Genomic DNA, 25,947 nt, shown 5'->3' on the forward strand with positions numbered 1-25,947 from the left:
TGAGCTGGGACTCAGGACAGTGCCTGGTTCCCGGGATGTGAGCTGGGGCTCAGGACAGTGCCTAGTTCCCGGGATGTTACCTGGTGCCTGGGATGTTGCCTGATTCCTGGGAGGTTAGATAGTACCCAGGATGTCACCTGGTTCCCGGGATGTTACCTGGTTCCTGAGATGTCACGTGATTCCTGAGATATCACCTGGTTCCCAGGATGTTACCTTCTTCCTGAGATGTCACCTGATTCTCAGGATGTTTTGTCGTATTTCATCCACGAGGCTGCTTGTGGTGGCCACAAGCCCTCCGTGGAGGGAGGTGAATGGTGGATGATAAAGGCCCCCCCGTAGGGCCTGGAGGGCTGGAAGGCCTAGAGGAGACCAGCGGAGCTGGGCAGTGTGGGCAGGGCTTGGGTGAAAGCCATGCGCTCAGGGAGTGCTCTGTAATTGTCCAGCAACTCAGTGAATTGGTGCTTGTGTCTGGGGGTCCCTGAGACCACCCTCGGGCCTAATGATTTGCAGGAAGGACTCCCAGAACCTGGCCAAACTGTTACGCGCTCAATTACAGTTTATCACACTGAAAAGAGATTGAGATCAGCAACAGGAAAAGGTGGCCTGGGCGGGCTCTGGGGGACACCAGTGCGAGCCGGCGCGGTCCTGCAGACAGCACTCGACACTCACGGCAATGATGCGCGATAACGTGTGGAGGCGTGGCAGTCGGGGAGGCTTGCGCCAGCCTTGGCATCCGGGGTTCGTGTTGGGAATGGATCACGTAGGCATGGCTGACTGCCTGTATGTTTGACCTGGGTCTCCCGTCCCTTGACCCAGAGCCCCCTGCCGTAAATCACATCATCGCCATCCGCGATCTGATCTGTCCCGAAACCCCGGGTGCACAAAGACACTCTTACCAGGCAAGACGTTGCAGGGGCTCGGAGGCTGCCTCCCAGAAGCCAATCAAGAAATCAAGAGCCAGACTTTTCTTGGGGATATGCGGGGTGTGGATAGCCCACACCGGCCGCGTTAATCCTTGACTCGGAGCTTTGGGGCAGGAGATGTTTTGAGGCCACTTTTGGGCGGAGGCAAAAGACCATCATAGGTGAAAACAGCCTCTGCTCCCCAGAAATGATGGCAGAGGATGACACGTCCCCCCTGCTGTCCGGGCCATTCGTTCACCCGACAGATAAGGCGCTGGTCTGCAGGGGCAAGTCCTCTGTCCCTGAGCCAGCTCTGTAACTCCCTGGTGTGCACTCGGGGGAGAGGCTCGGGGAAGCCCGGGCCCTGCACAAGCAAGGGGTCAGTCACAAGGGACAGGAGCATGTGGCGCTCTCCAGCCATGACTCCGGGCCTGGCAGCGTCAGCATTCCCTCGGAAGCCTGCTAGAAATGCAAATTCTCGGGCCCCACACCTGACCTCCTGCATCAGAAACTCCGGGGGCGGGCCCAGCACTCTGTGTTTCCACGAGCCCTCCCAGGGATTCTGAGGTGCGCTCAGGCGTGCGAATCCCTGGTGTGACAGTTGGGAGGATGGCCGTGGAGCCGGACAGGCTGGTTGGCTTTGCCAGCACTTCTGTCTACTGGCCGGGAGACTCTGGACAAGGGCCTCCCCGTGCCCCAGTTTTCCCGTCTGTAGAATGGGGATGATAACAATCGCGCCCCTCTCACTGGGTGGTGACGATAGACAGTTAAATGGTGGGGCGTAATCAGGAGTCAGGAGCACGGGTTAGGCCGCATGGGCCTGGCGACATACGCTGGGGGCGTCTTTCCACGGCTGGAAAGGCCACCCAAGCCCAGAGTTACTGATGAGAGGAAAAAGCAATTCGTTGCCTGCCATGTCCAGGATAAGCCCATTTTTGTAAAATGTATACTATACCCGCGTGCAGAATTTCTACATCTTGGGTGTAGGCGTCGGACGGAAGTCTGCCCGGGCCCGGGAAGAGCCTCACGGGTACAGGTCAGGGCTGGAAACTTCGTGGGCTGACAGATCACTGTGGTCCTGCCTGCAGAGCGGGGCTGGCCAGGGAGGGGCGGGCTTTCGTTTTCAGCTTGCGAGTGCACGTCACCTTACTTGGCCCACGCGTGTGTGTTCCAGGGGGGCCAAGACAAAGGCAAGCGGTTGTTTAGGCGGTTCAGTTCAAGGCCGGCAGGTGCGCATACAGGGGCCCGTGGTTCTGACACCCGTGACTTCTAACCCTACCCCGCTTGGGGCAGGTTCCGTTCACTCAGGAATGTTCTCGAAGCCACCTGATCTAGGGCCACCGTCGTGGAGGCCGGGGGTAGAGGATCCAGCTTTCTGATCCGTGTCCTGGGCCTCTGGTGGCCTCAGGCCGCCCCGGGGAGGCAGTGGTTGGTATGAGACCCTCCCTCCACCCAGCAGCCCCAGCTGGCTTAGCAGCATCGTGGTGGAAACCAGATCTCCACACCTTTTGGGGGGGGGTGTGTGGCCGCTTTTCTCATCTGCCTCGGGCTGCTGCAGGGGACCCCCATCTTCAGGAGTCTGGTCAGTGGTCCTCCTTCCACCTTACTGGGGGATCCAGGGCCGGACGGGCTGGGTTCTGGCCCTGTCCCTCCGCACCCCTCTCTGGGCCTCAGTTTGCCATCTGCAGCCTGAGGACTGGGACGCCTGGAGACCACGTCTCCCTGGCCAGGTGGCAGGCCGGCCCCTGCTCGGCAGCTCCCGTCTCCCCTTGGCACTCAGCCTCCGCGGGCGGCGGGGATCAGGCATAGTGGTGGCAACAGGACGGCAATCAATTCACAGATAAAGTAAGTACTCTTCAGGCGGCTGTTTGGCAGGAAAGCGACAGCTTGGCTCATCGATTAATTAGGTCTGGTCAGATGGTTCGGCAAAGGGCTGCGACTTCCTCTGCTCTTTTTTGAATTCCTGGTGGGAAACCCCAGCTGTGGCCGGGAAGCCAGACAGGCCCGGGGAGACGCCCAGATGATGGCCTTGACGTTCCTGAGTGGGCACCTGGGGACTGCCCGAGGGCTCTCAGGCTCTGGGATCTCACACTGAACCCGTTCTGGGATTCCCTGAGAGTTTCATGGCCCAGAGTGCCTCCCCCCGCCCCCGTGGCCTGCCAACAATAGTAACTGGTATTTATTGAGCATTTGCTGCAGTCACATTGGCGGAGGCTCGCGGAGCTAAGGGCTTCGTGCGCATTTTCTTATTTAATTAATAGTCGTCTGATTCCCCGATGGTTATTGCATCGCTAAGATCCCCTAAGCCGAGAACCCAGCATTGAGCAAGCCGGACCTGATCTCCACCTCGTGGAGCTTTCCCTACAGAGACCGTGCTCCCCTCTACCTCGTGTTCTCACCTGAGGAAGCTGAGGTCAGGGAATATAAGGAGATCACACAGTTAAACTAAACACCAGACACCCAAGAGCCAATGCAAGCGTGTCCAAGCTCAAGCCCGTCTCTATACAGGGCCATCTCGCTGGCCCCCTCTCCCAAATCCAAAGGTCTCTGGTACTGTGGTTGCTCCCGCCCTGCCACGATTGTCAGCTATTTGCAGCTTCAAGGGGGATCCAGATTGGGGGTTGGGGGGAGTGCAGAGGCACCTGGCTGCTGGGGGTGGGGGGAGGGGGACAAAGCAGCTGGAGGAAGCCCCTTCCAGAATGAGGAAAGGGTACAGATCAGGGGTGAGAGAAGGAGCAGATGTCACTACACCCCCACCCAAAACAGGATCCAGCACCTTGAAGCCTCTGCCCCCACTGGCCCTGCCTCCCCGCGGACCCTGGCAAAATAAGCCTTGCCGGTCCTGCCCACCCTGGGTCTGGGATAGAGAGAAGGCGGGGGTGGGGGTGGCGGGGGTCCCGCTTCCTTATTTACTCACGCTCCTGGCAGGCAGTTAGGGGACGGGAGCTGTTTTCTCCTTGCGCAGTTGGGGAAACTCAGGTGTGGAAGCAGGGGCTCAGCCAACTCTGTGTGGCAAATCTGGGGCGACATCTGGATTTGAGAAGAAATGTGACCATCCCGTTGCTGTCCTTGGAGTAGAAACAGAGCCCCCACCTCCACCCCCCAGTGTTTCAAGCTCAGCGAAGCCCAAGCCCGGCCAGATTCATACAGGAGAGGTTTTTAAGACGCCACGTTCCCCAGCCCCACCACAAAGAGCTTTGTTTCCCTTAAGCGGGGAAGACAGCATCCCCGGACAGCGTGGTCCAGGAGAGACAACGGGGAAGGGTGTGGTCTGCGGAGAAGCGGGGACCCAAACAAGAGACCCGATATCGCCAGGCCTTCTGCGATAACAAGAGAAGGCACGTAGCGGATACCTGCGTAAAATTTCGTGATTTTTAAAACGTGGGCACCTACGTCGACATTTTTTTAACCCCCCTGTCCAGGTAAAACAAAACACGCTTGTGGCCCAGGGCGGCTCATGAGCGGATGGCGGGCCCCTCACGCTGTGAGATTTTCGTGTCTTGTCTCAGGCGTGATAGCGTAGCTGCTAGACTAAGAGAATTCAGCAGGCCCCTGGCCAGGGTGGGCATCCGGGAGCTGGGCCACGGGAAGCATTGCCAGGCCTGAGCACTCTGGGTCTAGGACAGAGAGTGGGCGGGGGTCATCCTCTTCTCACCCCCAAGCCCTGACCAGGGGCAAATTTGTCTGCTCAGAAAATTCTTAGAGGCTCCAGGGACCCGGTCCAGTTGGGCCTTTGGCAGCTGGGGACCGGAAAGGAGGAGTGAGTTCCCTGTTCCTGGAGGCATTCAAGCCAAGCAGGGTGGTGTTTGTGGGAGATGAAGGAGACAGGTCCTGTGTGTCAGATTAAGGTCCCGTGCACCTGTTCCGTACTATAATAACTGTTGATTAAGCCAACCGGAGCTTATAGAAACCGCTTAAAGATTTGGTGGGTGTCAGGTTGTAGGCATTTCGTCCTACCCAGGAGGAGGTTGGAGAGGGACAGACAGAGCCGAGCCCAGATGGGCATGTCCGACCCCCAAGCGGCCAGTCGCCCCCGCCCCCCGCCCCGGGTGTTCTTCCCTCCCCCCTTCCCCGCTTCTTGCCTTCTTGTCCTTCTTCCACAAACGTCTTGTCCCTATTGATCACCCGGTAACTGGAGACGGACAGAACTTAGGACGAGAATAGAAACCTCGGAGGGAAGATTTCTGCTCTGGGTGTGAGCGTGGAGGGCAGTGGGCAGGGGCGCGTGCAGCAGGGGGAGAGGCGCCTTCTCCCTTCTGACCCTCCTTCTAGTCTCTTCCCCGGCCTTTCTGCAGGGAACCGGGGTGAGAAGGAGTGTGTGAATTGTTCTTCCTGGGCTGATTCCTTCTCATGCTGGGACCCCACTTGGGGCAGAGGGGGCGGGCCCCCCCCTTCAGTGATGTTAACTGAGCCCTTCTCCCGGGGCCCGAGCACCCTTCTAAGTCACTTCTGCGCTTCCTCTTTGAGTCCTGCCCCACGAGGGCCGTCGTCCTGGGATAGATGGACGTGCCCCGCAGAAAAAAAGAGATGAAGAAGCGTCAGAGAGCACATAGAGGAACGGAACACGCGTTGTCGTGGGACGTAAAACGGTGCGGCCGCTGTCAGAAACACTTTGGGGGGGGGGGGGTCCTCAGAACCCTAAATAGAAGCCACGTGGTCCCGCAATTCCACTCCTTGGTATCCACGTACAAGCCCTGAAGGCAGGGGCTTGCAGAGATGCGTGTGCGCCCGTGTTCATGGCAGCCGAGGGTGGACACAACGCGAGTGTCCATTGACCGACGATGGGTTAACAAAATGCGGTCTGTGCACGTACCGTGGACTGTTCGTTACTCAGCCTCCAAGCGGGGGGACATTCTCACACCTGCTGCAACAGGGGTGAGCCCTGGGGACACTGTGCGAAGCGAGATAAGCCAGACACAGGGGGACGAGTACTGTGGGACTCCACTTACGTGGGGTACCTGGAGAAGTCAAAATCGTAGCAACAGAAAACAAGATAAAGGCTTAGGGAAGGGGGTGTGTGTGCAGAGTTATTGTTTAGTGGGGAGACAGTTTCTGTTGGGGACGATGTAAACCTTCTAGAGGCGGATGGTGGTGACGTCCAAATGCTACTGAGCTGTTTACCTAAAAACGGCACAGTAGTAGATTTTATGCATATGTTACCTCGGTTTAAAAAGACATAAGACTCTTGATCCGAGGGTCCTGAGTTCGAGCCCTACATTGGGTGTAGAGCCCAGTTTTAAAAACCAGGCCGCCCGGCTGGCTCAGTCGGAAGAACGTGTGACTCTTTTCTGTTTGTTTGTTTTATGAGAGAGAAAGACAGAGCGTGAGCAGGGGAGGGGCAGAGAGAGAGGGAGACGCAGAATCGGAAGCAGGCTCCAGGCTCCGAGCTGTCAGCACAGAGCCCGACGCGGGGCTCAAACTCACGAGCTGTGAGATCATGACCTCACAGCGGCCGAAGTCGGACGCTCAACTGACCGAGCCGCCCAGGCTCCCCAGAACGTGTGACTCTTGATCTCGGGGTCGTGAGTTCGAGCCCCACGTTGGGTGTAGAGATTACTAAAAACTTAAAAAAAAAGAAGAAGAAGAAGAAGAAGAAGAAGAAGAAGAAGAAGAAGAAGAAGAAGAAGAAACAGATGGGTGGATGGCTTCCATATCGGACCGTCTGGGTGCAAATCCTGCCTCGGGTGTCACCCTGGGCAGGTTACTTAAGTGACTGTGCCCCTCCTTTCCCACCTCCATGAAATGGGGACGGTCACCCTGGCGTGAGATGAGCCACGATGGCCGTGTAGAGCCGTGGCTGGGCCCTGGTGAGCCCGTGTAAGTACCAGCCCACCGTTATGCCAATAAAACACCAGATCACAGGCTACGTGCGTCCCGAAGGTCCTTCTACCCGGGCTGGGGACTTGGAGGAGGGCCACGGCGGGCTTTAAGGAGCCAGGACTCCCTGAGCCACGTGCTGAGTGTCGTGTGTGCTGTGTGTGGTCAGCCTGGAAGAGGGGCCCCGGGTTTTATGCCATTCTTAAAGGGGGTCAGGGATCCCCAGTGTTCGTCGAGTCGGTTTTGGGAGGGGTTTAACTAACTCACATGAACTCCGCTCCCCGGGGATGGAGATTTCGTTAGGTGTGGTTCACACCCCTTTAGCCGAATCTGCCGAGCTTCCTGAACCGTTGCCTCCCACCCAAGAGTGGATGTGCGTGATTAACGCAATATCGCCCGTCCGTGGAGACCCAGAGGGAGCAGAGCTGTGCTGAGGGGTGCGTGGGGGTCCCCCGCCCGGTGTGGCTCCTCTGGCTGCCTCTGCTCTGCTCACCTGACCGGTGTGGCCCCATCTCAGTGCCAGGCGGCAGGAGGGGCCCCTGCCTTGGCCGGGTCACAGGAGATGTGGGGAGCCCCACAGGTGGGTTGGGGATGGGACCGCGGACAACGATGTCTTCCCAGTGGCGCGGGGAGAACAGTGCGCCCCTTTCCCTCGCCGACGGAGAAGGATTTCCTGAGAGTTTTCTCACCATCATGTTAGTTCATTCAACAAATATTTTTTTTAGTGTTTATTTATTTTTGACGGAGAGTGAGACGGAGCACGAGAGGGGGAGGGCCAGAGCGAGGGAGACCCAGAATCCGAAGCAGGGTCCAGGCTCCGAGCTGTCGGCACAGAGCCCGATGCAGGGCTCGAACCCACAAACCGTGAGATCATGACCTGAGCCGAAGTTGGACGCCCAGCCGACTGAGCCCCCCAGGCGCCCCTCAAGAAATATTTTTAATGGGCACTTTTATTCATGTCCTAGGGCCACCATAACCAAGTGCCACAAATTAGGTGGGCTTAAAAAAAACGTGAATGTGAGGCGCCTGGGTGGCTCAGTTGGTTGAGCGTCCGCCTTCGAATCAGGTCATGATCTTGGGGTTTGTAAGTTCGAGCCCCGCGTCGGGCTCTGTGCTGACAGCTCGGAGCCTGGAGCCTGCTTCGGATTCTGTGTCTCCCTCTGTCTCTGCCCCTCCTCTGCTTGTGCTCTGTCTCTCTCTCTCTCTCAAAAATCTCTCAAAAATAAACATTAAAAAAATTAATTAATTAATTAAAAAAAAAAAACCTGAAATGTATCGTCTTAACAGCTCTGGAGGCTTGAAGCCTGAGATCCGGGGGAGGGCAGGGCCAGGCTCTCCGAAATGTGTAGAGAATCCATGCTGCCTCCCTCCTGCACCCCCGCCCCCCAGAAGCCTCCGGCACCATCTACATCTCCGGCTCTAGATACGTCACCCGGCCCTGGCCTCTGTCTCCTCCCCGCTGTCTGTGTCGATCTGGTGTGCTCAATGTCGCTCTTCTTGGGAGGATGGCAGTCACATTGGATTAGGGCCGCCCTACTCCGTATCACCTCCTCTTGTGTCCGAATCACATCTGCAGAGACCCTACTTGCGTATAATTTCACGTTCACACGCACCAGGAGTTAGAACCTCAGTATCTCTTTTTGGACAACACAGTTCAATGCGTGTGCCTGGCTCAGCCAGCTGCTGCATGCCCAGGAGCCTCCTGGGCTTGTGGTCCAAAAGGGAGATGGGAGTGAACGAAACAAACCACCCCAGAGGACTAGAGGTGCTAGGAGGGGAGTATGACGGTGGGCGGCGGGCAAGACCGGCCCGTCACCAGGACCCAGGTGGTCGGGGAAGGCCTTCCCAGGAGGCAGCTTTGAAGGCGAAGCCTCAAGGGTGAGTGGGGCATTTCCAGCAGGAGGACAGCAGGTGCAAAGGGCCTGCAGTCAAACACACGGTGTAAGAATTTCACGTGACGTGGCTACAGTGTGCGTGTGCCATAAGGCAAGAGCAGAGGGGACCTGGCCGGGTCTTGCCACCCCTACAGCTCTGGGAGGGGGTCGGTTTTATTCTAAGTTTGGTGAAAGCTGTTGCCGGATGTTAGGGAAGTGACGTGATCCGACTTCTGGTGCTGAGACATTTGAGTTGGGAGGGGACCTGAGAGAGGCAGGGAAACCAGGCAGGTTCTCCCAAGACTGATGGTGGCCCGGACTGGTTCTGGTGGTGGAGGTGGGAGCCGCAGGCCGTCTGGGGATGGGGGGGCCCTTGTCAGGGGTTCACCGGGTGGCTGGTGGGGGCAGGGAGCAGGAGGCACCCAGGGGACTTCCCGGGTTCTGTCTCAAGACACTGGGTGGATGGAGATTTTACCCGGTCATGTGTGGACGGCTGCAAGGGAAGAAGGAAGGGGAAGGAGGAAGTCGTTTTCACATTTTTCTATTTTATTTTTTATTGTATCGTACAGTGAAAATCATACCTTCTGGGGCACCGTTCCGTGAATTTCAACGCACGTATAGATTCACGTGGCCGCCACAACAGCCAAGACCCAGAACATGACCATCTTCCCATAAATCTCCTTCCGGCCGCCCCTTTGTGCCCCCCCCCCCGCCCCCTCCCCTCAGCTTCTACTGATCTGCTTACCGTCACCACAGTTGTCTTTCTGAAAATGTCCCCTACCTGCCGGCACATGGCACGTGGGTGCCTTTGAGGAACATCACGTCGTGGCCCGCCGAGCGTGGCCTTTTTTGTGGCCGGGTGGTGTGGCACCGTGGGATGGGTGTCTGCGTTTCCTGTAGCCATTCGGTCACTGTTGAGATATTTCAGCTGCTTTCAGTTTGGGGCAATTACGAGCTAAGCTGCCGTGATCGTGCTGGTAAAGGCTTTCAGGCGAACGTAGTTTTCATTTCTCTTGAGTGAACGCCCGGGCGTGGGATCACAGTGCCCTATGATAGGTGTATGTTTAACTTAAAAGAAACCGCCAAGAGGGAGTAGGGGGATGCGGAGAGCATCAGGCCTGGGACGGGCGCCTGAGGGCTTGGATAGTGAAGGCTGGACACGGAGAACGAGCAGCCAAGAGGGGAGAAAACCCAGAAGGACGGGGCCCGGAGCCAAGCGGAAGGAGTGTGTCCAGGTAGAGCGGTCACTGTGTCTGATGCCATGGCGGGGAGAGGGGTCCAGACGGAGGAGGTCAAAGGTGACCTCCTGGAGAACAGACGTGGTAGAGAAGGGGCACGCAAGCTGTCTGGGGGAGGGTTCCAGGGTGGAGGCAAAAAAAATGAAACAGAATGAGTGAGGGATGGGGCACCTGGGTGGCCCAGTTAGCTTGAGCACCTGACTCTTGATTTCCGGCTCGGGTCGTGAGCCCGGGGGTTGTGGGATCAAGCCTTGTGTTGGGCTCCACGCTTAGTGTGGAATCTGCTTGGGATTCTCTGTCTCTGTCTCTGTCTCTGTCTCTCAACGAAACAAAACAAACCAAAATAAGTGAGGGGTAAAAATGGGGTGTTGTTAAGGCATTTCAGAACCGTGACCCTGAAAGGGAGCAGGGATGGGGGCATGAGCAGATGGGGAGAAGCGGGAAGGAGAGAGCTCTTCCTGGAAATGGAGAGGCGCCATGGCGCATGGGCCTTAGGGCATGAGGGGACAGAGGGTGACCTTGCACCCCCCGTGAGGGAAGAGAGCACAAACACACTGAGGGATGGAATATTTGGGTCAGAACCCCGGCTTCCGGCACTTCTGACGAGCCCCTGTCAGTTCTGGCAACCACGGATGGCCATCGCCGAGGCCCCAAGAGGTCTCTGTGGTGACTCAGCCCTCTTGGTGTCCAAGGGAAGCCCTGCATATGCATCTGACTCCTTCTTTGCTAGTTTACGGCCCAAGGCAAGTCTCTTCGGTTTCCCCAAGCCTCAGTTTCCCTGCCTGGAAAATGGGATCCCACTGTTGGAAGGGTTGTCTGAGAACTTGCAGGTTAGCTCGAGGCCCCACCTGCAGCAGGTGAACAAGAAACAGGGGCCCTTGTTAGTTGGAAGGATCCGGCTTGTATTCACCTGGGCACAAACCTCATTCATAGGGGCATCCCTCACGAGGACGACCCTCGTCAGCCAGGGGGAGCCTCTGGGTCTCCTCTCCCCGTCTGGCGGGCAGGAAAGGACGCTCCACGCGGCCCAAGGGACTTGGGAGGACAGTGTTACCACCGGCCGCGGAGCAGAGAGCACAGCCCCCACAGCCTGGTGGTGTCACGGGGACGAACCCCAGCCCCCAGCAGGCTCTGGGCCCCCGGCCCCCAGCTTTGTGACCTGCAGGCTCGGGCAGGACAGACAGGGCTGCGGAGGGGCAGTGACAGTGGGGGGAGGGCCAGGAGGCAAATGGATTCGAGACTATTCTCAGCAGAGGGAGCCGGGGCAGGAGGCGGGGGGTGGGGATCATTCTGAAAGTTCTCTGGCATGTCGTCCCAGATCAAGCGTGGTTAGATTCACAGCTGCTCCCTTACACGCACCCTCCCCATGCACACGCGCGTGTACCTGCCCCACCCACCCACCCACGGGCAGAAACCCGCTTCCACAAGCACCTGTCACGCAGCACATCATTCGCTGAAACCTTGAGTGCACCTGTTCCCAGAGGCTGGCCATACGGTGAGCTGAGGCCTCAGCAGGAGCCCAGGGGCCACGAGGACCCTTCGCTCGGCTGTCCGGGACTTGGGGGGTCTCGGGACCTCTCCCCCATTCAGAGTTGCCCTTTCTGAGCTTGGGATCCTGGAGGCCCCCTTGTAGTCTTCGGGGAAATGTCCCCTCCATAGATAAATCCCACCCCTCCCGCCCCATCGTCCTGAGCAGGGCCCTAACATGGACACGTATCACCACCCCTGCCGCCCCCAGAGAGAGCATGGCCAGCATCACTATGTCATCTGGGGACATGACTGGCCTCTCCCTTTGGTCTTGCCCCTTCCGTGCAGAGGCTTCGCAGATTAGGGGTCCGGATGGTGGGTCCCTCTGACTGGCTTCTGGGCTGTTCCTTCTGCCCGAAACACAACCCGGCACCCCCCTTCCCTTCTCTGCTCCCCCTGCCCGCCGCCTTCCCGTCCGGCCAACTCCTCATCCCTCTGGCTTGGCTCAGCCCCCCTCCGGGGCTCCCGAAGGCTGGAAGCCTGGACAGCCCCCCCGCCGGGACCCCCCCCCCCCGCTCTGGTAGTCCCATGGCTTTGCCACAGCTACAGCGGCCACGAACGCACCCCCACTGGCCAGCACCCCACCCCCAGCCCCACCCCAGGCACTGAGCTGAGAGTCTGGGTCTGGCTTGTTCACTGGGTGAGGCTGGTCCTGGGAACCAAGTGGGTATGCCCCGTGTCAAATTCTTTCACTCGTTCATCTGTGAGCAAGCGAGCTGACCATCCGTAGCTCCTTCCAGAGCAGAAAGGGAGTAGCAGCTCAGAGCCAGCTTGCTAACACCTGTCACCAGGCCTGGCCCTCCCTCCAGCGTGCTGGGACCGCTCACGGGCAGGACACGATCTTTAGTCAACGGCCTGGCCAGGCTCCGGGGGCGGGGGTGGGGGGTGGGGAGCCTTTCCAGGCCGTCCCTGGTCACAGCCACTGTGCCACCCCAAGCCTCACACTGGGCCCGCCAGCTCCCCTCCACCAGCCTCCCCGGGTGGCTGGGAGGCTGCCTCTGGCTTTATAATGGGTAATAGGATTTATCAATAGTCTGGCGGAGGTAATGTACGTTAAAGCACTTAATATAAAAGGACTTCGCGCAGAAGCCCAAATTTGATTTGGCCAATGAACTCAATTGCCGGCCTGCCTGTGTTCCAGGAGGAGCGGCCACCAGCATTTATCCACATTATCCGCGCCCCCCCCCCCCCCCGCCCCGAGAAAGCCAGACCCCTCCCTGTGGCTCTGCCCTCAGGGTCCCACCTGCTGGGGTCTCCGGTCTGGTTCAAGGTCTCTGGCACCCAGGAGCCCTCTTCCCTCCCTCTAATACCCAGCCCTGCCCCCTTCTGCTAATTCACTAGAAAAGCCTGGCATTTTACTAGGTCCTCCTTGCCAGCATCCCTACTGTGTCCCTCTGGTCCCTTGTCACCTCTCCATCCAGCTGGATCCCTAAGCTTTTCCCCTGACCGTTGCTCGCTTCTTCAACGGCCGCCCCTTCCCTCCACTGCTGTGCCCCAGCCAAGGACGCAACCTCTCCCTTCAGCCCCCAGAGAAGGTGTAAGGCCCCCAGGCCATGGTGCAGAGAAAGAACACTTTAAAACCTGACCTTCGGCCAGCAAGCACCCTGAGATCCAGCCATTTCCATGGCCACCTGCTGGCTGGGAGGGGAAGTCCCCAGGGCCACCTCTCCCCCTCCCAGGGCCACATCCTTCCTCCTTGGAGGGCAGCCCCCCCCAAGCCTGAGCCCCACCCCCACGAGGGAAGTGCCCTTGGGGATGTCTCTCCCCCCCACTCACAAAAGAACAGTCTTTACCCAAAGGTAGACGCTCTGTCTGGCAGAGAAATGGGCAGACTCTGCTGCTTGAAAATAGTCATTGGTTTGTAACAGCTCTGGCCTTCGGGGTGTCGGGCGTGTGCAAGTCTGCTCTCTGTTCGCCCTGCGTGTAATAACACACAGACAGGCGGCCAAGGTGGGGGTGAGGGGACACCAGGCAGAGGTGACCAGTTAGCGAGACCGCCGGGGCCCTGGGCTCTCCCCTGAGCCCCACCTGTGTGCCCCACGTCCCAAGGGGGTCTCTGAGAATGTCCTGAAGTCCTGGCGCTTTTGACCTTGGAGGGGAGCCAACCCCGGGGCCCCTCCTCCCTGCAGGGCTCCAGCACCCGCCTCTCTCGGTCCCCCCACACACACACCCCCCCTGCCCAGGAGCAGATGACATCACTCTTTTCCGGCTGCCAGGCGTTGACCTACATTCCTCCCGCCCTCCTGTCTGGGAGGCGCTCCAAACGCCCGCTCCTCTCGCCCCGAGGAGGGAAGGGCCCGCTCACGATTTTTGCGGGGCACTGGTGCCAGGCCCGCGGCCAGATGGTGCTCCTGCCGGCAGCTCCCAGGTGCCACCCACCCTCCCCGCGGGGCAGGGCACACTCTGGCCTGGCCCCAGGCCAGTGGCCCTGCCCTCCTGACAACCGCTTCTTGTGGCCACAGAGACCCCAGCCGGGCCCGAAGGTGGACAGGAAGGGGTGAAATCAGCCTGCCAGCTTCCTCCTTAGTGGGAGCAGAGCACGGGCCCGGACAGCTGGGGTTGTCTGGAGTGGCCTTCCCCTAGAGGTGAGGCCTGGCCCCGCCTGCCAACACTTGTTGTCCCCTCTGGCTTGTTAGGGACTCATTGACTGGAGAAGGCGGCTGAGACCCTCTGTCTGGAGGGTGGGCAGCAAGAGGGGTCAGGGATTGGACTGGAGGGTCCTGACCCAGCCGTGTGCTTCAGCAGGGCCAGCAGGTGCGGCTGCCAGATGAGATGCCCGGTTACATTTGAATTTCAGATAAATGACAATTTTTTTTAATATAAGTATATCCCAAATATGTCATGGGATATACTTACACTAAAAAAAAAAAACAACCCCGCACTATTCATTGTTCACCTGAAATTCAAATTTAACCAAGCACCCTGTATTTTTATTTGCCAGCTCTGGCTCTTCAGGGAAGTGGCTCCGAGATGACCGTGTGTACGTCCCCCGGTGGGGACCCCCAGGCCTGGACGACAGGCAGGCTGATTTGGGAGTTGCTGGCCGCGGACAGGTTCTGGGGGAGGATGTCGACAGCACAGATGAGGGGGCCTGTCTCAGGCTGGGCACTGGGGGCTGCCAGGTAAGGCCAGTCCGGCCCATCCTTGGTGGCCCACACTCCCACCTCTGTGACCTGCCGGCCGTCAGCAAAAGGCAGCAGTTGACGTCTGTGCAGGGCTGGCTCTGTGCCCGACCCTGTGCTGGTGCTCACCATGTAACAGTAAACTGACGCCCGGAGGGGAGACTAACACCCCGAGGCTGGTCACCTGCCACCATTCGCTGCTCCAGCCGCGACGGCGGTTAACTGAGTAGCTGCTTCGTGCCGATGCCACGCGGGGTCTCATTCATTCATTCAACAGATACCGAGAGGCCCCTGCGTGCCAGGCACTGTGTTAGGCACTTGCGAACAGCCAGAGAGCCAGGTTGAAAATCTAAGATGTAATTCAACCCTTCCAGTTTGCAGAGGAAAGGGCTGAGTCCCAGAGAAATGACTTGCTCAAGGTCACCCAGCAAATTAGGAGCAGAGCCTGGAGGAGAGTCTGAGCTGCTGACTCAGCACCTTTCCTCTATCCCTCTCCCTCTGTCCCTCTCTCTCTCCCTCCCTGTCCTCCCTCCCCCTCTCTCTCTCTCTCTCTGTGTCTCTCTCCATCTCCCACTCTCTCTTGGAGCCACTCCTGTGCTAGAGAATTCAAGCCTGGGATTCTGAGATGGGGCTGGGATTCTGAGATGGGGCTGGGGTGGGGAGGGGTAGCAGGTCCTGGGGGGCAGGGAGCATCGCTGGCCGGTGGCGGGCCCCGTGGGGCTGGCCGGCCTCACACTGTCCCTCTGTTCATTATTAAATAATGCTTCCTGATGGATGAGCTGGAAAGTGCTGTGTAGCGGGGTCAGGTGGCTCAGGTGATGGTTTTCTGGTAAGATTGATGGTTCTCAAAGGTCACATTCAGAAAGCAATTCCTTGGGAAAATTGATCCCGGGGATGCAGGGGAAACATTGGGGCTGGAGGTGCCGCCGGGCGTCTGGACCACCCACCCAGGTCTGGATACGGGCACGCGCTGGGAGGGCAGGTGGGAAAGGGGCTGCTTTCTTCCGTGGCTGTTTGTTTCCTGGGCCAAGGCCAGGCCCCAGAATTGCCGAGGCTGTGGGGGGGAGGGGGGTGCAGGGAGGATCTGCCTCGCTCCCCCTCCCCCGGCCTTCACCATCCCTGTGCTATCAGCAGGAGGCAAGCTCCGAGAGCCTCGAGGTGGGAGAGAGGCCGCGAGGTTCCACCTCGGGCACCTGACAGCCCTGAGTTCAAATCCCGCCCATCCCCCCAAGATGCCTGGGGTGCGTTACTGACGCCTGACCTACCAGAATCTTGCCTCCTTACCTGGGGCATGGGGAGAGCGTGCCTTCTGGGTTTTCCCAAGGATTCGGTTAACAATGCACGTCGCCCAGCACCTGTCCACGTATGAGTGCTCAATAAATTATTGATATATGCTTGTTTTATTTTATTTATTTCATCTCCCAAGGGCCTTCTGAAATAGCGAAGAGAAATCCCAGAAGGACAGCAGCCTGAGGGAGGGCGGGAAGGGACGTGCCTGTGTTTGGGGGACTGTGGGTGGGATGAACTTCTCTGGGCCCAGGTGTGTCTGACAGCCGGCACTGGGAGACCCTCCAGGCCACCGCCACCCGCCTGCTTGAGGCCCTTCCTAAAGTGGGGCTCGCCAGCTGTGTGGCCTTGGGCAACTTGCTTACCTTCTCTGTGCCTCATTTCCTTACCTGTACAAAGGTGAGAGTAATATACCCTTGGTAACGCTCTTGTGAAGACGGCAATTCATTCATGGGAAGCTCTCAAGTTCCCAGGCTTCAGCCACTTAGGCAACTCCTTCACTATTTTCCCATATCCCAACTATTATTCATTCGTTCATTCATTGGTTCATTCATTCATCCATTCAATAGCTTCTTGAGATATAATTTCCATACCACCCACAACACCCATTTAAAGGATGTAATCCAATGGCTTTAATCTACTCACGGATACATGCAACCATCCCCACGGTCAAGCTCTAAAACGTTTGGATCACCGGGGCACCTGGATTAAGTGACTGACTCTTGATTTCCGCTCGGCTCATGAGCTTACGGTTCATGAGTTCTAGCCCCACATCGAGCTCTATGCTGACAGCATGGAGTCTGCTTGGGATTCTCTCTCTGTCCCTCCCCCCCCCCTCTCTCTCTCTCTCTCTCAAAATTAATAAAGTTGAAAAGTTAAAAAAAAATCTTTATCACCTTCAAAAGAATCCCTGCTCCCCTCCCACCCAGCCACTGGCAACAATGAATCTCCTTTCTATCTCTACGGATTTGCCTAATGGGAACATCTCCGTGTAAATGGAATCACACAACATTTGTCCTTTCGTGTCTGGCTTATTTTGCTCAGCATAATGTCTTCAAGGTCCATCCCTCTTGGGGCAGGTTGTCAGGATGCATTCCCTTTTATGGCCCAATGATACTCCGTTGTCTGTGTTCTGTTTTCCTGTTGATCGGCACTCGGGTTGTTTCTGCCTGCGGCTGCTGGGACTAAATGCAGCTGTGACCGTTCCTGAGCGCATTTTTGTGCAGACACGTTCTCGTATACTTCGGGGTGGCATCGCTGGGTCACGGGGAGTTGCTGGAGGAGTCTGTGGTCTTGTGGAGACCCGCCAGACCGCTTCCCAAGGCACGCCTACCATTTTCCATGCCCACCAGCAGCGGGTGAGGGTTTCAGTTTCCCCACAGCCTTGCCCTCACTTGTTAGGTTCTGTGATTTGGGTGCTAGCCACCCTAAGATGCACAGAGAGGGGTAACTCACAGTAATAATTTTGATTTGCGTTCGCCGGCTGGTTAGTGACGCCGAGCCTCTTGTCATGTGCTCGTTGGCCATTGGTGTATCTTTCCTGGGGAAATGTTTACGCAGATCCTTTCCCCATTTGAAAAATTGGGCTATTTGTCTTTTATTACTGAGGTGGAGGGGTTTGTTATGTACCCTAGAAGTCTCTTATAGGAGAACTAATAAAAATAATAAATGAAATAATCATTATTATATTAATATATTATTATATTGATAGCATATATGATATACTAGTAATTAATATATATTATTTAATTATTATACCTAGGGGTGCCTGGGTGGCTCAGTTGGTTAAGCGTCTGACTTCGGCTCAGGTCATGATCTCACGGTTCTTGAGTTCGAGCCCCGCATCGGGCTCTGTGCTGACAGCTCGGAGCCTGGAGCCTGCTTCAGATTCTGTGTCTCCCTCTCTCTCTCTGCCCCTCCCCTGATCACGCTCTGTCTCTCTCTGTCTCTCAAAAATAAATAAATGTAAAAAAAAAATCTATAAAAAATTATACATAAAAGATACATTAAATAATATATATTATTTAATTATATATTATTTACTATATTAGTAGTATATAATATATACTATAATTAATTAATATAATTGATTTCAATTACTGATTAATTAAATTATTTAAATTAAATGTTAAATGATTGATTTAATTAAATATTGCAAATGAGTATATTGATAATAATTATTACTACATTAATAATAATTTGCAAAATTTTTCTCCCGTTCCATGAATTGTCTTCACTTTCTGGACGGTGGCCTCTGACACAAGTTTTTTAAGGTTGATGAAATCCAATGTATTTTTTTTTTCTTCTGTTACCTGTGCTTTGGGCATCGTGGGTAAGAAACCACTGCTCTACCCGAAGTCAGGAAGATTTACCCGTCTGTTTCCGTTTTCCTGGTTTTAAGCCTTTCCATGTGGGTCTTCGATCCATATTGAGTTAACCCCTGTGTGTGGTGTGACTTCATTCTCGTGCACGTGGATATCCCGTATTATTTATTTACTTGCTTGATGATTGCTTTAAGTGAACACACTTTATCGCCCCACCTAGGCAGTAACATGCCTCAGATCCCCAGGTTTGACGAGGTGGCCACTTCAAAAAAAACAAAAAAACAAAAACAAAAAACCACCGTGTGTTCAAAGTAAACAGCAACCATGAACCTGTTTCCTCGCTGACCCGTGCAGCTCCCGCGGTCACGTGGTCGTGCGCGCCACCACGGGAGACGGTGCTGACGCTGACGCACACGGGGGCGAAGGGCCGTGCAACAGGGCCTGACGGAGCAGGGCTTGTGAACCCGCCCCCCCCCCCATGCAGAAGTGCCGCTTGGCCTTGAAACTGACCCCTCTGCCAGCCCTTGGCTTTAGGAGAAGGGGGCGGGGCCTGGCAGCGGGCGCCAGGTGGAGGGAACGGCCTGCGCCGAGGTCCAGAGGAAAGCAGGATCAGGACACCTGCTGGACAGAGACGGGGAGGGGGCGACACAGAGACATGGAGAGACATAGAGAGAGGGAGAGAGCCCCACGCGCGCACGCACACGCACAGAGCCGGCGACACCCAGAGCTTCCCGCAAAATCAGGCAGACGAAGAAGCACCTCCACTGCCTGGGCTCCGTTTCTGTGCCAGCCCTGGTGAGGCTTCCCCCCGCTCTGTGGGCTTCTCCTGGCAGCCATGCCCAGCAGGGAACTACTCTCCTTGGCGGAGGAGGCACGAGCTCATTCCAGGGCTCAGCCACGGAGGGTGGAGAAGCCAAGACCGCTGTGGGAGAGGAGGCCTGTGGGAGGGGCCAGCACGGGACTGGGGCGGAGCTGGGGTCAGGATGCGGTCCGGTCCGGAGGAGCCGGCTCCGTGGCCTTGGCTTCTCCCCAGCCTGGACCCCACAGGAATGTCCAGCCCTGACACCCCAGACCCCCTGCTACCCTCGTTATCGTACGCTTCTCAGCTTCAGCTGGTCTTTATGCGTTCTGAACAAGCCAAGGTCAGTGTTATCACCCAAAGTTGAGGTGGCCATGGTTTCTTTATGTAGCTGATACCTAAAAATATCCCGTCCTCAGACCAGAGGCATGGAACACATTCCTGGTTCCACACAGCTGGGGTGTTCCTCTCCAGCTAGCACAGTGGGATGTTCAATAGGAATTCAGAAGGGAAAAAAAAATCTTGAGGTCAAATACACTCTGCAAACAAACTTTTGCTAGACAAAGACAGGTTTTCTTTCCTGCAGAACTTGTCAGAGCCTGTGATACGCTAATGCACGCTGTGTGTGTGTGTGGGGGGGGGGGGGTTTCGGGAGAAGGGTGTTGGCATTAGGGAAGTGTATGTGCTGACCGGTAAGCTTAAGCACAGGACCTCTCTTTGCCAGGGACTGTCTCTGGGTCTAGTGTCCCCAGGAGGAAGAGTCACCAATGCCAACAGGTGCCTGCCCGTGTCCCTGTGCCTTTCTGGGAGCGGAGCCCATGGTGGGCCCACGGTGCGTACGCGGCTGTGGTTTGGAGCTCCGGAGAAAGAGCGAACAGGCTTCTTCAGGCTGCGTGTGTTCGGCTCTGAGCTGCAGTAGAATCTCGACAGGGTCAGGGCCCAGGCTGTGCGGGGGAGCAGGAGTTGAAAGAATATAAGCTTGGGGCACCCGGGTGGCTCAGCCGGTTGTGTCCAACTCTTGACTTCAGCTCAGGTCATGATCCCAGGGTCGCGAGCTCGAGCCCCGCGTCGGGGCTCTGTGCTGACGGCTAAGAGCCTGGAGCCTGCTTCCGATTCTGCGTCTCCCTCTCTCTCTGCCCCTCCCCCGCTCACACTCTGTCTCTCTCAAGAATAAACATTAAAAATAAATAAATAAATAAATAAATAAATAAATAAAAGAATACAGCCTTCAGACCTGCTAACACCAGGGATAGCATCTTTGCCTGCATCAGAATTCTTTTTTTTTTTTTTTTTTTTACTGTTTATTTATTTTTGAGAGAGAAAGAGAGAGTGCAAGGAGGGGAGAGGCAGAGCGGGAGGGAGACACAGAATCCGAAACAGGCTCCAGGCTCTGAGCTGTCAGCACAGAGCCCGACGCGGGGCTCGAACTCACGGACTGTGAGATCGTGAGCTGAGCCGACAGACCCACTCAGGCGCCCCTGTCCTTGGACCCGAGACTTGAGTCACAAAGAGTGAGAGGTAGGTGACTGGGAACAGGGTTTCCCAAACAGCCCCCCTGAGACCTGGAGGACCCACTTCTCCCCCAGAGGAAGGGCCTGCGTGAGCTCAGCAACCAGCCCCTCCCCGCCCTGGCCTGACTGCCCGGTTTAAACTAACGTTTGTCATCTGCTTATAGATGTAATACCTGCTCACGATAGTGTAGAAAACGTGCCAAGTGACAGAGAAGAAAATAGAAACCATTCATCATCCCATCCCCTCCCGACCTGGGACAACCACAGTGATGCCCAGGTGCCCTTTCTGTCGGTGGTTTGGGTGTGGATAGATGTACTTTGAGTGTAACCGGAGGCTGCGTGTGTCAGTCCTCCTGGGCCGCCGTAACCGAACCCCACAGACTGGCTGGGTTACACAATGGACACTCGCTTTCCGGACGGTTTTGGAGGCTCGAGGCCCATGATTAGGGCGCAGGCAGGGTTGATTTCTGGTGAGGCCCCACTTCCTGGCTCAGACGACCAACTGCTCAGGTGTCCTCACTCCGTGGGGAGAGAGCTCTGGTGTCCTTCCTCCCTCGAGGCCCCCAGGGCCCCACCCTTATGACCTCATTTAACCTTAATTACTCCCTCAAGGCCCCGTGTCCACACATGGTCGCACGAATGGCTAGGCCTTCAACATGTGGATTTAGGGGACACAATCAGCTTATAACTCTTCTCACGTACAGCTCAGTAACCTGCTTGTTTCCGATCCACGTCCTACCCCATATTCGCCTGTGGGACTCTGGAGTTGAGTATCGCTGAGTTCCAGTCGCAGGCATATCTTTGGGCAGCCTGTGACTCTGGGCGAGATACTTAACGTCTCTGGGCCTCCTTTTCCTGGTCCGTAAAATGAAGGTGACAGTGGGGCCAACTCCCGTGGTCATTAAAGCCTTGGATGAGATGCGGTCTGGCCCACGGTACGTGCTCTGTGAGCGTGGTCTTTTCATTTGTATTAGGAACATTCCCCACGGTTTGAAATAGCCTTTAATGACACATGTAATATAACATTGTATTAATAGCATCTCCTCCTTGCCTCGCAAACGCTTGATCCGCCTTCAGGCCTCAGCTTAAAACCCTTCTTCCTGGAAGCCCATCGTGCTCCCCCAAGACGAAGTTAGGACCCCCTCCCGCCGTGATACCCCCTCCTGGGTATGATGCTTGGGCCCCGATAACCATTGCCATCAATTAAAGATTTGCACGATTACCGTTGTTAAATTCATCGACTTCGGGTTTTAGAGCAGTTTTAGGCTTACGGAAAATTGAGCCCGTGGTGGAGAGAGTTCCAAATACCCCGTCTCCCTGTACACAGCACCCCCCACCCATACACCATGTGCAACAGCTTTTTTTTGTTACATGTGTTGCATTTGTTACAGCGGATGAGCAGCGGTGCCTTGTTATTATTATTAACCAGAGCCGCAGGTTTACATCAGGGCTCAGTCTCAGTGTCATGATCAGCATTGTGGGTTTGGACAAATGCCCAGTGTCCTGCATCCACCATGACAGTGCCACACAGAACGGCTTCACTGCCCTGAAATTCCCCCCTCCCCCATCACTGATGTGTCGATCATTGCCCTCCTAGACTCTATACTCCACCAGGGCAGGGACCCCACCTGCGTTGTTGACCATTCCGTTCTCTGTTCCCAGCCCAGAGCCTGGCACGTAACAGGGACCCTATATATACATATATTATTTTGCACATTTTAATAAAAACAGGATTCTGCTACACGCAGCATTCTGCAATGTGCTTTTTACACACCTTGACAATACTCCTTGGAAATCTTCCCGTATCAGAATCTAGAGCACTCTTGCTTCCTTTGTGTCACGCAGGACTTGCAGCATGCATGCGAAACTAACACCGCCATGTACCTGTCACCCAACGTTGGCAGTTAGCAACTCGTGGCCTCTCTGGTTTCATCGGTGTCTCCGGCCACGTTCCTCCTTTCCGTGCTATTCCGAAGCAAATCCCAGACACCAGATAATTTCATCTGTAAAGACTTCGGCATGTGTCTCGAAAAGATAAGGACTTTAAAGAACTAGAACCCCAACACCATGGCCGCGCCTAATCAGCGATAATTTCAGATCGTCAGATACAGTCTTCAAATTTCCAACTGTCTCGTGAGCATAGTATTTGCTTGTTTGAGTTTAGAGGTTGTTTGAACCAAGATTCAGATGAGGTCCTCGCCCTGCCTTCGGTTGATGCCTTTGAGGCCTCTCTTGGTCTAGGTACCCCCCCCCCCATCAAGTTTTGCCCCTTGTAGTTCATCCGGTAAAGAACCTGGCTCGTCACTTCCGGAGTCCCCTCTGTCCGGATTTGGCTGACTGCGTCCCGCTGGTGTTCCTTAGTGTGTTTCTCTGTCCTTGGTAGTTGCTGCAGATTCATAGTCGGCTTGATCAGCTGGCTTGATCAGATTCGAGCTCCGTTTGTTTGGCTGAGATCGCTTTCGCGGTTCCGTGGGCCCTTCCCTTGGGAAGCCTCCTCCCGCCGGCCGTCTCTTGTGAGGTTGCAGGCTGCTGACGCTCAGAGCTCAGAGCCCAGAGCCGTGCATGGAGTGAGGGCTGCTCCACGGTGGCCTTCTAATCCTGCTTTCTTTTCTGCTTGTTAGCTGGGATGCTTCTATAAAAAGAAACATCCCCTCATCCCCCATTTGGTTACCCGGAGGTACAGTTTACACAGGACAGACAGGACATGCCTGACTCCCTCCCTTTATTTACCGGATTTCAGAATAATGAGTTGCCTATAAATATTTGAATGAACGAATGAATAATACATGTGTGGATGAACCGACCAGGGGGTTGGGGAGCGGGGGTTCTCTCCATCTGCCCTCAAGGGCGTGGGCGGAGGCGGGGAGCAGGGGTGCAGCCCGGGGCGGGGGACCTGGCCTGCGGGGGGAGGGCTGGTGAGCGGCTCTTGCCGCCCGCCAACCTGCCTCCGTCACGAGCAAAGATGATGAGGATACAGCGTCTGGGTCAAGGTCGCCGCGTGAGCCTGCCCCGAGATGCAGGAAGGCCCTGCAAACACCCATCAGCGAGGGGAGCGGACCGGGGGTGGGGGTGGGGGGGCATCTCTGTCCATCCCGGGAAGGGACTGAAAGGCTGTGCTCCCTGCCGAGCAGGGCGGTGGGGGATTTTTGCGGTCCTGAAGGAGGGCGCTAGCCTCCTGGCCGCGCTCTCCTTTCCCCCGGGCCCTGCCCGCCTGTCCCCGACGTGCACTGAACCTCTCTGGCCCTCCGTGTCCCCCCAGGTGCAAGTGCAACCTGCACGCCAGCCTGTGCTCCGTGCGCGAGGGCAGCCTGCAGTGTGAGTGTGAACACAACACCACGGGCCCCGACTGCGGCAAGTGCAAGAGGAACTTCCGCACGCGGTCCTGGCGCGCCGGCTCCTACCTGCCGCTGCCCCACGGCTCTCCCAACGCGTGTACGTAAGGGCCGAGCGGCCACAGCGCCCCCCAGCGGTGCCCCCCCCCCCGCCCCCAGCTGGGGAGGCTGTGGGCCCCCCCCCCCCTTCAACCGGGGGGGGGGGGGGGGCCGTGGGTCGCGCACGCACACGTGAGCACACGTGCGCACAGACACGCGTGCGGGCGTGTGCACGCACACGCGAGCGTGCGTGCACGTACACTCGCGCCCCCGCGTTTTCCGCGGCTCGCCGGCGTCAGGCCTTGTAAGTAAGACCCGCCTGCCTCCTGCAGGAACCGAACCCCCCCCCCCCCACCCCTTCTGGGCCCGGCCAGAGGGAAACCCCAGCTGAGCGGCTCGTCCTTCCCCTTCTGGGCCCTGCGGGCTGGAGAGAAGGCACCACAGGGTGTCAGGAGGAGGGTGGTGGAGGCCCCTTCCTCCCTCCTGGCCGTGATTTTCAGCACCACCCCTCATACCGGGCGTCCGTGGGGCATTTACAACCGGCCACGCGGGCACCACATGCTGCGTGGTCACCATGACCCTCAGATTCGCTCCTGGAGGCGGGTCTCCTATTAGCCCATTCTCCAGGGCGGTCCTTTGAGGCCCTGGCCTGAGATCCCCGCAGCCTTCCCCGCCTTCGCTCTCTGCACAGTCCTCTCTCCTCCGGGCTCAGCCTCCCGGGCCGGGAACGTGTTCCTTGGGGCGTGCCCATCCGTGCCTACATCGTGAACACCGTCGGGGGACCCCACTCACCAGGGACCCCCAGCATAGTCCATGGCTGCTTTCATGAAATGACAAATCCCAGGGAGCCCCCGAGCTGCGGTAGGGACGCTGCACCAGGCACAAATGAACAGCTTCTCGCTCAGCTCTCACAGCTGCCCCGAGGGCGGGATTATTATTACCCCCGTTCCCTAGATGAGCAGACTTGAGGCCCAGCAGCCTTAGTCCAGCAGCAAGCTATGTGCCAGTCACTGGGCGTCCTGCCCCGGGGCCACCCGCCCACCTGCCCGCCCGGGCGCCCCCGCAGGAGCCCCTCCATTGGTGCCCTCCCTCGGCCAACGTGAAAGATTTATGTGACTTTAGGCTGATCAAAGCTGGAGGCCTCACAGAGAGGCCATGACAGGCATGTCGTGCCTGTGCTGGGCGACAGGCCTTTGAAGGTCTGACTTGCCAGGCACTCACAGCACTCTGGGCCTTCAAAGGTGCCCAGAGCTCTGGGCGCTGACAGCCGCCCCGCCCGGCTCCCTCCCCACCAGGTGCCCGACCCATCTCTTTGTTGGAACCGGTTCTTGAGGCCTTTCTTTAGTGGCTGTCACCTCCCTCCCTGACTGGCAGTCTGCCTCCCTATATCTGTCCTGCTGGCCTCCCCATCCCTGCTCTCTGCCCCACCTCCTCTCCATCCTCCACCTGGAAGGATCTGCCGGAGTCTCCTAACGAGGCACTGACAGTCTCACAGACCTGCTCAGACCTGCAGGCCACCTGCTCTGTCCAGCCAGCAACGGGCACGCACGCGCGCACGCACACACACACACACACACACACACACACGCCAGGCTTTGCCTCTGGACCCTCTCCCCTCCATCCTGCAGGGGCAGGTGAAGCCCCTTGATTTTGGGGAGCTCCTGGAGCTGGTCCCTGCTTCCCCAGAGTCCCACCCCGCCCCCCAGGGAAGGAGGGGTTTCTTCTGGGATACCCGGGAGCAGAGATGAAGCTGGAGGTTCTAGTATCCTCAGCCTAACGCTGTCCCCGCCCCTGGGACCCCCACCTTCTCTAGGACAATGAGAAGAAAACAGCCCCCAAGACACAGACAGAAACAAGTCACTCCCAGGCTAATTTTGCCCTCACCACCCCCCCCCCACGTCTGCATCTCAGTAAATGGCACCAGCACCCAGGGAGCCAAGCTGAAAGTCTGGGGGGGGGGTCACCCCTGACTCTGGACCTTCCCCTCCACCACCACCAGCTCTGGCTCCCCATCTCCTCCCTTGCTGCTGCAATAGTGGCCCTCCCCTCAGGGCCCCTCCAGTCCCCTCCCCTCTGCAAGCAAAGGGCGCTCCTCACCAGGGTGCTCCCCTCCCCTCATCACACCTCACCCCCAGGCCCTCAGAATAGAATCCTAGCCCAGCCCCCACGCCCCCC

The 25,947-nt window shown here is 57.1% G+C and overlaps 1 protein-coding gene across 1 annotated transcript in view; it reads left to right on the forward strand.

Annotated features, from left to right (window-relative positions):
* NTNG2 (netrin G2) overlaps nucleotides 1–25,947 on the forward strand; it is a 60,721-nt gene that overhangs the window by 25,377 nt on the left and 9,397 nt on the right. The window contains exon 3 of the mRNA XM_049631934.1: nucleotides 23,661–23,833. Within this exon, the coding sequence (XP_049487891.1) occupies nucleotides 23,661–23,833 (173 nt within the window). The remainder of the gene's footprint in view (nucleotides 1–23,660; nucleotides 23,834–25,947) is intronic.

The sequence above is a fragment of the Panthera uncia genome, chromosome D4, assembly GCF_023721935.1.
Source record: "Panthera uncia isolate 11264 chromosome D4, Puncia_PCG_1.0, whole genome shotgun sequence".
NCBI lineage: Eukaryota > Metazoa > Chordata > Mammalia > Carnivora > Felidae > Panthera > Panthera uncia.